General features: G+C 42.9%; 1 protein-coding gene across 1 annotated transcript in view; it reads right to left on the bottom strand.

Annotated features, from left to right (window-relative positions):
* Positions 1-12,257, bottom strand: part of LOC132868851 (C1q-related factor) — a 102,932-nt gene extending 90,675 nt beyond the window's left edge. Inside the window, exon 1 of the mRNA XM_060902087.1 lies at positions 11,670-12,257. Within this exon, the coding sequence (XP_060758070.1) occupies positions 11,670-12,242 (573 nt within the window). The 5' untranslated portion in view covers positions 12,243-12,257. The remainder of the gene's footprint in view (positions 1-11,669) is intronic.
* Between the last annotated feature and the right edge of the window lie 223 nt (positions 12,258-12,480).

Below are 12,480 nucleotides of genomic sequence, written 5' to 3'. Positions count from 1 at the left end.
ACATAGACACAGACAACCATTCACACTCACATTCACACCTACGCTCAATTTAGAGTCACCAGTTAACCTAACCTGCATGTCTTTGGACTGTGGGGGAAACCGGAGCACCCGGAGGAAACCCACGCGGACACGGGGAGAACATGCAAACTCCACACAGAAAGGCCCTCGCCGGCCACGGGGCTCGAACCCGGACCTTCTTGCTGTGAGGCGACAGCGCTAACCACTACACCACCATGCCGCCCGTGCGTATTTCTTTAAAACATAAAATGATTATTCCAGGCATGAAAACGGGTCAGGGGTGAAAAAGATGAGAAGGGTGCACGAGTGGTAACGTGGCCTCTGGTGTTGTTTTATTTTGTTTGGGGGGTCCTCCCCCAGAATAAATATTATAGCCTCCTTACTAAGTATACTGTATTGACATTTGCACAAGGACATACAGTACAAATACATGTAGTTATAGTGAAATTATGCCCTGGAAAATAATAATAGAACGAAGAAAGTGGAGAACACACAAGGAATAGTGATCATTTTTTCCTTTTATTTGCCTGGACCACCAGTGTCTCCATGGCCCACTTTCGCTGAGTTGCCACATGTTTCAGCCTTGCCCGCTTCTCTCCTTCAGCAGTCTGTTTCTTGGCCTGCTGAGCACTGCAAGTTGCTTGAGAGCCATACTTGCTCTGCTGCTGCTGCTTTTCCTCCTTGTTCACCCTCTGCTGGTGTTTGTACGTGGCTGCTGCAGAGTTAATGTTCTTGCACAATGTTCTGTCCACTTCCCCAAACTTCACGCCCTCCCTTCTAAAGAGCTGCATAGCTGTCTTCCCCCTGGACATCAGCGTGTACTTGACCGTCTGTATTGCATGAAATGTTTCCACATTCATGTTGCCACTCCTTTGATCAATTACATCATTCATCAGGCTAAATGACGACTCGACTCTAGGTCCATGAAAAATGGAGAGGCAACACTTAACCAGTGCACCCAGGGAGGGGCACTTGTCTGGTTTGTCGAAGACATGACCCCACCACTCCACGATGCTCTCTCCCTCCTTGAAGCTGGGGATGGTCAGGTCAACACTGAACCGCACAAGTTCCCTCTGGATATCCTGGTCTGCTGGCAAGAGGTGCCCCAGCATACCACTCAGCCTGCCAAGATATGGAAGTACCTGCAGCTTTCAGTTCTTTTTAAATCAAGGCTGAATACTTTCTTCTTTGCTGCTGTCTTTTATTAAATCAAATTTGAGATTTTTAATTTGATTTCTTTCAGCACGGACAGCACTACAAAATGGCGTCTCCACTATACAGTGCCCTATATAGTGAGTAGCGAGCAATTTCGGACACAGGGATTGTCAAAAGACGCGCGCGCCCTCTTTCGAATGCTGACGTAATCAAGCCGGAAGTTTTGTTTGTTTTGATGGCAAATCAGGAAAGTTTGAAGAAAGTAGGAAATTCAGTCCGATGACTCAGTCCAGCTTCCAGCGGTCTGGTCTGCACTCTGACTGATGTGTGCACGCTCTGGCCAGCAGGAGAAGAGGCGCGAAATGATGCTGCTTGCCCTTTGCAGCGAGATGTACTCGTCGCTATGGCGTCAATATCAAAGCAGGAGGAGGAGGCGCAAACCGGCACGAACTGTCTATGGGTGCGAAGCGACCTCCTTGCCCTTTGGGTCAATATCAACCCCCCCCCCCCCTTTTTTTTTTCTCATCGGATCTACACGATTCACGTAGGTCACCCATTTTGGTTTCAAAACGGCGAATTTCGCCAAAAGGTGAGGGATTTTCATGCATGTTATTCATCATTAATATCATAAATACATACTTCCGTTTGTTTTTTTATATAACAAACCAAACCGTTTGAATATCGATTGAAATTTGAGGAAGTTACGGTCATCTGAAAAGTACATATCGCTACCAACACAATGTAATGGGTAAGCCAGCTGTCTGAGCTAAGATGGCCGCCATTTGCGGACGTTCGACTTCGTTGACGGGCAACGGGGACGAGGCATCTAGTCTTCTATGTAAATCTATGGGTTCAGCAGCACGCTCTGCTATTTTGTTTTTCTCTACTCACAGTATATGAGCTGATATCCTCGTAGTAGAGTAGCCAATCAGAGCGCGCGATTGCTCATATCCAGTGAATGTGGATAGAATATATGGGGTGTTTCAAAAAATTTGATATTATTTGAGGTGTAAATATCCCAGAAACTACATAGTCTCGGCAAATGAAACTGAACAGGCTTAATGTTGAGCGATATAAGATTTATTCCTCAAAAATTTGACTGAGAAATTCAAAGGTATGTGGATTCCATGAACAATTTCACAAGTTTTCAATATGCATGCCGCCTTAGACACAGACACACAGACAGCCTTCCACTTTGAACTTTTTGTGCCGTGTCCAAACCTGCATTGCAGTTGGTGCATTTTTAGAGAACTCTCTCATAGATGCACAGTGTACAGTCTTGTTCGACTGTGTTCGAGCGTACTCTAACACACACAACGCCTTTTCTTTTCCAGTGAATGGCATTTCTATACCTAGAAAGATTAAAAAAAAAATTAAACATTAAAATTTTGACCTGTTTCCACACATGCTGTTAAAATTTGAGGTCAATTGAGAGAGAATTGGCAAAATTATTAGATTGTGAAATTATATCAATTTTTTGAAACACCCTGTATTATACATATACAGTACTCTGCAAAAGTCTTAGGCACATGGAAAGAAATGCTGTGGACCAAAAATGGCTGAAAAAATCTCATCTCATCTCGTCTCATCTCATTATCTCTAGCCGCTTTATCCTTCTACAGGGTTGCAGGCAAGCTGGAGCTTATCCCAGCTGACTATGGGCGAAAGGCGGGGTACACCCTGGACAAGTCGCCAGGTCATCACAGGGCTGACACATAGACACAGACAACCATTCACACTCACATTCACACCTACGGTCAATTTAGAGTCACCAGTTAACCTAACCTGCATGTCTTTGGACTGTGGGGGAAACCGGAGCACCCGGAGGAAACCCACGCGGACACGGGGAGAACGTGCAAACTCCACACAGAAAGGCCCTCGCCAGCCCCGGGGCTCGAACCCAGGACCTTCTTGCTGTGAGGCGACAGCGCTAACCATTACACCACCGTGCCGCCCGGCTGAAAAAATAATGAAATGAAATGTTTCAACATTAAAAAAAATACTACAAAGTGAGCACTAAGCCATAATAAATGAATATAACAAAATCAATATTTGGTGTGAGACGACCTTTTGCTTAAAAAAAAAAGTACTCTCAGGTCCAATGAGTGCAGTTTTATGCGGAAATGAGCTGTAGGTTTTACTGAACATCTTACAGAACCAGCCCCAGTTCTTCTGGACACTTTGACTGTCACACTCACTTCTTCATTTTGCACCAAAACCCAGCAGCCTTCATTATGTTTTCTTTTTTAACCTGAAAAGTGCCCTCTTATGGAATGTAATATGCCACTCAGATCTCAGATACAAACTTTTTTTTTTCTGTAACATTTAATTTTGTGGGCGGCACGGTGGTGTACTGGTTAGCGCTGTCGCCTCACAGCAAGAAGGTCCGGGTGCGAGCCCCGGGGCTGGCAAGGGCCTTTCTGTGCGGAGTTTGCATGTTCTCCCCGTGTCCGCGTGGGTTTCCTCCGGGTGCTCCGGTTTCCCCCACAGTCCAAAGACATGCAGGTTAGGTTAACTGGTGACTCTAAATTGACCGTAGGTGTGAATGCGAGTGTGAATGGTTGTCTGTGTCTATGTGTCAGCCCTGTGATGACCTGGCGACTTGTCCAGGGTGTACCCCGCCTTTCTCCCGTAGTCAGCTGGGATAGGCTCCAGCTTGCCTGCGACCCTGTAGAAGGATAAAGCGGCTAGAGATAATGAGATGAGATGAGATTTAAATTTGTGCTGGAAAACGAATGTTTGGGACTCAAAAATGTTTTTGTAATGTAATGATAATGTAGACGTCATAAAATAGAAATCTATAAAAAAGTTTGTATAAAAAAAATAGGGGGCCTAAGACTTTTGCACAGTACTGTGTATATATATATATATATATATGACATGATATCTCATCTCGTCTCATCTCATTATCTCTAGCCGCTTTATCCTTCTACAGGGTCACAGGCAAGCTGGAGCCTATCCCAGCTGACTACGGGCGAAAGGCGGGGTACACCCTGGACAAGTCGCCAGGTCATCACAGGGCTGACACATAGACACAGACAACCATTCACACTCACACCTACGCTCAATTTAGAGTCACCAGTTATCCTAACCTGCATGTCTTTGGACTGTGGGGGAAACCGGAGCACCCGGAGGAAACCCACGCGGACACGGGGAGAACATGCAAACTCCGCACAGAAAGGCCCTCGCCGGCCACGGGGCTCGAACCCGGACCTTCTTGCTGTGAGGCGACAGCGCTAACCACTACACCACCGTGCCGCCCCATGAGATGATATATGTATGTATATATATTTTTTAAATGATGCTCAGTTTAAAGTTGAGCCTGATTTTTTTTTTTTTTAATCAAAATGATTCACATGCTGGACTGAATCAGTGCCCATTATTCACCCAAACCCCCACATCATCTGGAGCTTGGACAAGATGACCACAGTACAATAATAACCATCCACCCTTGCGGCACACTAATCTTTCTAATTAACACATGACCTTCAATGACGTCCAAGATTCTGAGTTAAAACTTCTTTCATCAACATGGTGCTGTATTTTCACTTTGGTTAACAGTTTCCTACATTACCCACAATGCTGTTAGACTTTCTGCTGATTTTGTTGCACTAGGATTTACCACCAAGTAGGAACTGGAAGCATCCAACTTCCGAGTAGGAAAGCTCAACTGCTCTGAACTGCTGTCTCTATCTCGTAATTCCTATTTATAGCTTTTCAAGAGACTTCTCCGAGTTGCGATACCATGATGTCGCTTCAACGTGCCGGTGCTCGTGGTTAAAAGTAAGAACAACAAATAACAGCATGATGTAAGATTTTTAAACCTGATTTTGATTTTCTGTTTATATTCAAAATCACTAAATATTATGTGAGACTCTGATGACTGAAATGTTAATTCTCTTTCCCAATTGTTCAGAGTGTGCGGCATGATGGTGTAGCGGTTAGCACTGTCGCCTCACAGCAAGAAGGTTCTGGGTTCGAGCCCAGTGGCCGATGAGGGCCTTTCTGTGTGGAGTTTGCATGTTCTCCCCGTATCTGTGTGGGTTTCCTCCGGGTGCTCCGGTTTCCCCCACAGTCCAAAGACATGCAGGTTAGGCTAATTGGTGGCTCTAAATTGACCGTGAGTGTGAATGGTTGTTTGTCTCTATGTCTCAGCCCTGCGACGATCTGGCGACTTGTCCAGGGTGTACCCCGCCTCTCGCACATCGTCAGCTGGGATAGGTTCTAGCTTGCCTGCTACCTCATACAGGATAAGCGGTGATGGCTAATGGATTGATGGAATAGTTCCGAGTGCCTTCAATACATTTTCACCTAAAGAGCGCGATGCAGCGGCACTTTACTGATGTAGTCTGTCCAGCTTCCTCACCTCTTCATCTATAGACTCTGCTCAAACAGTTCAGCTTCCACCATCAGTGTTTCAGGGTGGGGTTTTCTTTTACATACGAGGCTCATTTACATACATTATCATAATTATATGTCGAATGACGACTCTCAGTCCAATATGGATAATGTCTCTCTTTTTTGTCCTTCCCACCACACCGCCTCTTCCTCCGTGCTCTTTAATGACTGCCAGCCCTTTTGAAAGTGACATTTACTTTGTGGAAGTCTGACTGTTTCTCTGAGAACTCAGCTGGACTCTAGTCCTGAAATATCACGAGTCTGGTCAAAGTCATTGAGGCCAAATTGGAAAATAGCAATAAGAGTAAGATTTTTTTTCTGGTAAATCATAGTGTCATGTCCAGGGTTTTAGACATGACATGGCAAAAAGAGGGTTCACTAATAGTAGCACTACCTATACGACAGGTTCTTTGGAGCAAAAATACAATATTATTATTATTACTATTATTATATTGGCTTCATAGGGATTTACTCAAAATACCTACCATGATTTAGAACAACGTGAGCAAGATATCATTCATTAATTGTATGAATTTAATTCGGGATTAGATTTGGGGTGGCAGACGGGGTACCAAGGGTTGACAGTTGCCACCCTGTGCCACTTGTGGCCACGCCCCTGCTGTTTTACAGCATAATTATACTGTACGTGTTTAACATCCATAACCACATACAACACAATTATTTCCAATCCTAAAGCATACTTTGATTAGGATTAATTAGGATGGTGATGGAACAAATGTTTACAGCTGCTATAATGTAAATAATAACAGGAGCTAGCTAACATCTGTTTCACAGATGTTGCACAGCATCAAATGTAAATATAAATGGATAAAATGTATGATATCTTTGTTTAAATAAAAAGATTGCAATATTTTGTGCATTGCTGTAGTATAAGAGGAATTATAATACATAGGGCCAAATTACTCAATTCTGATTGGTCAATCAAGGAGGGCTTTTTTCCTTAACACGGAGCCGTATTTCTGAAATGCTATTGGCTAGTTCGTTGCTTGGTTACGGTTACAAAAATGAGCAAATTTTGTCAACAAAATGGCTGACTCTGCTGACTCTGCAATGCTGCATTTCGCTATATTTGACGAAGAAATGATAAACCAATTGAAAGCTGCAAGCGAAAATGAAAATACCGAAAAAAGTACGAATTTTTGGCTTTCCGTGTTGAAGAAATGGGCCGCAGAAAGACAAATAAACGACTCTCTAGTGGCGTATGAATGCTGTGAGTTAGACAAGGTGCTATCGCAGTTTTATGCAGAAGTGAGGAAAGAAAATGGGGAAAACTACGAACCAGACTCTCTTAAAGTAATGCAGGTAGCATTGGACTGGCATCTGAGACGAGAGAAATATCCGGGATCAATCCTAAAAGATGTTAAAATCCTGTCCAAAATCCTCGTGTTGTGTCGCCATGTCATGATGAAAGACGCTTTAGAAACTGATTCAAACGTGCAAGATCGTCTCGCGCCCTGATTGGTTCAGAAAACGTGAATGACAAATGTTGTGAACTTGAATGGCTTCTGAAATATGAATTTGGCCCTATATATTATAAACAAGTAATCGTATGGTTCCTCGTAAAATCAAGGATCAATTTCACTCGTGATTTCGAAGTTTTGAAAATTTCAAAACTTCGAAATCACTCGTGAAATTAATCCTTAATTTTACGAGGAACCATACGATTACCTATACTAAAACACTTCAGGACATGCTGTTATAGGCACATTATTTAATCCAGGTCATATGAATGAATTTTCTCAAATCCAAAAATACTTTGTCTAAATTATAACAGCCTAGGTATGGAAGATTTTATTATTATTATTAGTATTATTATTATTATTATTATTGCTCGTCTGCTTTTCTTGGTTGCATTATTGCCTAGTTTTCCACCTATCACCAATCTTTAATTACCAAGCTAATGCAATTTGGGTTGCATTAGCATTATCGTTAAAGCCTCTAAATAAAAAAATGAAGAAGCTGAACATATTTAACATAAGGAAACTGCATCATCCATTGAATTTGTCACAACAGAGAGGAATAAAAGGTACAAAATACAGAACCCTTATTTCTGAGAGTGCATTCTAGACTAGTATGTACTATACCGTACAAGTATGCCATTTTGAACACAGCCAAAAACATGCTCACTTTTTTTTTAAAAACTTCAATTTCATGTAAAAATAATAATGTTAATAAAAATGTGTTGGTGAAAAGAAAAAAAATAGCTTGTAGTGTTTTAACATGACACATGTATCCTTTAGGGGGAAAAACAGATATAAATGCCTTCCTTAAACATAAAGTCTATTTATTTTCACTAATTAGCCACATGAATACAGAAAAACAAAGGAAGGCTTGCAGTCTTGAAAATCTGCTCCGGCATTATAAAGGATAATTAATTTCACCTAAAGTGTGAAAAAGAGTTGAGAGCAGCTGGCGGTGAGAATGTGGTGCAAAAATAAAATGAAAAAAAAGGTCCTTTTTCTTTTTCATTTTAAAAGCTCTTTTACTTTCGTTTAAAATATCAAACTACCTGGATATGATGAGAAGGAGAAGAAATAACTGAACATCTCATCTCATTATCTGTAGCCGCTGTATCCTGTTCTACAGGGTCGCAGGCAAGCTGGAGCCTATCCCAGCTGACTACGGGCGAAAGGCGGGGTACACCCTGGACAAGTCGCCAGGTCATCACAGGGCTGACACATAGACACAGACAACCATTCACACTCACATTCACACCTACGGTCAATTTAGAGTCACCAGTTAACCTAACCTGCATGTCTTTGGACTGTGGGGGAAACCGGAGCACCCGGAGGAAACCCACGCGGACACGGGGAGAACATGCAAACTCCACACAGAAAGGCCCTCGCCGGCCCCGGGGCTCGAACCCAGGACCTTCTTGCTGTGAGGCGACAGCGCTAACCACTACACCACCGTGCCGCCCCATAACTGAACAAAATCGCTCAAATTAAGTTACTAAATACATTTAAAACTGAAGCCTGAGCTCAGGTTGTGGTTCTGAGTTCTGAGTGTGTGGATCAGATCAATGGAAACCGATTACGCACTTCTTACTGCTCACACACGATACAAAATTAACTTTTATGATTCTTAGAATTCATGTTTCAAGTGTGAACAAGTCATTCGGTCATATGAAGTTACTGTAACTCAGTGAGCACGTACATTTCTCATGCAATCAAGTTTTTCTTACATGATTATATGAGCAATGTGTGAAGGTGTGTTTCAGCATGTTTGGCCCTGAGATTGGCCATGAATTCAATAAAACACGTGATGTGAAAATTAACTAATCATGTAAGAAATCAAACGTGAATATAATGGAGCCATTAAAGTCCCCAAAGGTCATTATTTTTAAAATCCTTAATTCTTATTGAACGTGTGCACAAGTGAAATGGTGAGTACAAGAGTTGTTAAAAAAAAAATACTATCAATCAGTCAGTCAGTCAGTCAGTCAGTCAATCAATCAATCAATCAATCATCTTTTGGGACTGTTTAATCCTACAGAAGAAAACATATACAAATATAAATTAGCCATATAGAGCAAAATCAAATGTGTAAAATGTATTTATTGGGGAAAAAAACAAAGTTGTCTTGTCAATTAGCTTGTTAGCAAGCTAGTTATGTGTGTGTGTGTGTGTGTGTGTGTGTGTGTGTGTGTGTGTGTGTGAAAGCTTGTGAAATAAGCTAGCTACTTAGGTTTTGTAAATATGCCTGTCAAATTAGCCATCTAGTTGAGTTTTGTGAAGTAGCTTCTTAAATGACTTGCTAGCTAGTTACATTTTGCTATTCCGCTTTGTGAAATTAGCTAGCTAGTCAGGTTCTGTAAATTCAGTTAACTGGCTACTTATGTTTTGTAAATAAGTTTCTTAAATTACTAGCTAGCTCATTATGCTTTGTAATTCTGTCTGTTAAATTAGCTCGGTAGTTCAGTTTTCTGAACAAGCTTGTTAAATTGGCTAGCTAGTTTTTTTTTTAATTAGCTAGCTAGTCAGGTTTTGTAAATTCAGTTAACTTATTAAGTTAACTGGCTAGTTATGTTTTGTAAATCAGATTCTTAAATTACTAGCTAGCTAATTATGCTTTGTAATTCTGTCTGTTAAATTAGCTTGGTAGTTCAGTTTTCTGAACAAGCTTGTTAAATTAGCTAGCTAGTTTTGTTTTGTTTCTTGCTAATGTGCAGCTAATTAAACAAGCAAGCCAGATTTCATGCTTGTATGAGTTGTGGCTAGCTCTTTTCACCAGATAAATATGTTTACTCGTATTTAAAAAAAAAAAACTTGTTAAGGCTTGATTATATATATATATGGCGGCACGGTGGTGTAGTGGTTAGCGCTGTCGCCTCACAGCAAGAAGGTCCGGGTTCGAGCCCTGTGGCCGGCGAGGGCCTTTCTGTGCGGAGTTTGCATGTTCTCCCCGTGTCCGCGTGGGTTTCCTCTGGGTGCTCCGGTTTCCCCCACAGTCCAAAGACATGCAGGTTAGGTTAACTGGTGACTCTAAATTGACCGTAGGTGTGAATGTGAGTGTGAATGGTTGTCTGTGTCTATGTGTCAGCCCTGTGATGACCTGGCGACTTGTCCAGGGTGTACCCCGCCTTTCGCCCGTAGTCAGCTGGGATAGGCTCCAGCTTGCCTGTGACCCTGTAGAACAGGATAAAACGGCTAGAGATAATGAGATGAGATTATATATATATATATATATATATATATATAAATTCTTTGACTTCCACTCAACAATATTTTTAGCCTGTTTCTGCTTTTAATTGTGACGTGATTTTGACACAGTAGGCTACACATCTGGACTTTGACTGAAGTATATATAGCTCCTCGAGAATCAAAGCAAAACAGCACAAAATGCTCGGGTGTTAAGTGTTTGAAGACCTATAAATGTGTAAGGCAGTATGAGAAAACAGGACAAATCTGAGCGTGTTTAAAGATGCATTAACTTAAAGCTCTTTTCTGGATTTCTCTTAACAAACTTTTCTAGTCAGGAACAAACATTGAGTCCTCATGCATGAGGAAATTCACGCACACCTTGCGAACGCTCTGTTATTACTGAAAGAGATCTCAGCTCGCGCGTGCTGTGCAATGAGGCAGCGAGTCGCAAGCGCGTGCCAGACAGGAGACATTAACCCAGCAGCGGCAGCAGCCCGAAATAGATCACGCGCATGACACTAATTCGGTCAGAGTGACTTAATTAACGTGCATCAGACATACCTGCAGAGTTCATCTGATATCCACACCTGATAGACCTTGATGGGCAGGATGCCACGTGTTATGCATCTGGAGCTGACATTGTGTGTGTGTGTGTGTGTGTGTGTGTGTGTGTGTGTGCATTCAAGAAGATGAGATTTGATGACCACTGATGTAACTAGAATATGTGCATGCATGCCTACGGTACATCTCCACTCCATGACATTGGGCATACAGATAAAGTGAGAGGTTGCACTGCACGTGAGCTCCAGTGATCAGTACAATATAGTAATTGCCGGTTTCTTTACAATTAGACCACGCTGCCAGTTCGACAACACACACACACACACACACACACACACAAACAAACGTGAGTTTGGCAGGAAACAAAAAGGTGACAGGCTCTATAATGAATCCTACATCACATCCTGGTGCACAGGTTCAATATAATATTTGGGATTAAAAAAATATATATAATGAATATAATACGCATTAGAATGCACGTGCTTATAGGTTGCATTAATTATTAATTAATAAAGCACAATCATGACTGCTGCATAGAATAATATAGTAATGTACAGCTGAATCACAAAATGCGTTATACTGTATTGCAAAAAAAAAAAAATCAGAGTTTTAAAAACAATATCAATTTGTTGGGGAAAAAAATAAATATCCACCTGCTTAAGCCGCCTTGTGCAAATGTCATCAAATATTTTTTCAGCAATAGTCAAAACAATAGTTGACTCACACATTGCACTGTTGTACTGCATTCCTAAAAAAAAGATTTCACTAAGTAGACATTATCAATCAATTTCAAAAGAGAACGAGAGATGGAGAAAGAGACGGAGAGTGCAGACAAGTTCTGGCCAAGAATAACTACTTCATGTCGACTCTCACCTGTCCGTTCTTGCACAGATCAGCCCACATGCTTGTGCCGTCGCCTCCACGCATCAGCACGTGATAGATGAAGAAGTAGGTACCAGGCACGCCGCAGATGAACTTTCCTGATGCGCCGTCGTAGTTGTTGCCCAGGTTGGTGACGACGTCATCAAATTTGAGGATCTCATAGCCCTCGTGTGGGTTCTTGAGTCCAGCATAGAAAGCAACTCGTGGCTGTGTGCTGTACGTCACTGTGCTGATAGCTCCGTTAATGCCGTTCGTGCCTCTGTCCCCTCTTTCTCCTCGGTCCCCCGGGGGCCCCATCGGACCCGGGGGGCCTGGCTCCCCGGGTGGCCCTGGAGGTCCAGGTTTGCCCGGCCGTCCCGGCTTCCCCTGTGGCCCCTGGACGAGCGTGGAGGGTGGTGGCGGCGCCTCAGAACCTGAGCCCGCTGGACCTGTCACAGCACTTTTGCTGCTCAGGTAAGGGTCACACACCATGTGGCAGGCACCCAGCATCTCATACTGGCCGGCGTCGGTGCTTACGGAGCTCACCAGCACCGGGATGAGCACCACGAGCACCAGGAGCAGCATAACACCTACAGCCGCCGCTGCCAGGCTCTTCCTGCCCAGACCGAGGCGCGGGAGCGGCTGGGTGGCCAGGGTCGCTCTGGCCGGGGTCGAAATGGTGCCTGATGTAAAGAGCCTAAAGCCAAAAGGTGTGTGTGTGTGTGTGTGTGTGTGTGTGTGTGTGTGTGTGTGTGTGTGTGTGTGTGTGTGTAGGACTGAAAGGACAGCAGGACACAGCTAGTATCCTGAAAAGTGCCTCGAA

The sequence above is a fragment of the Neoarius graeffei genome, chromosome 20 (genome assembly GCF_027579695.1).
Source record: "Neoarius graeffei isolate fNeoGra1 chromosome 20, fNeoGra1.pri, whole genome shotgun sequence".
In the NCBI taxonomy this organism is placed as follows: Eukaryota; Metazoa; Chordata; class Actinopteri; order Siluriformes; family Ariidae; genus Neoarius; species Neoarius graeffei.
The sequence above is the reverse complement of the archived record's forward strand: the minus strand, read 5'-3'. Positions and strand labels throughout refer to the sequence as shown.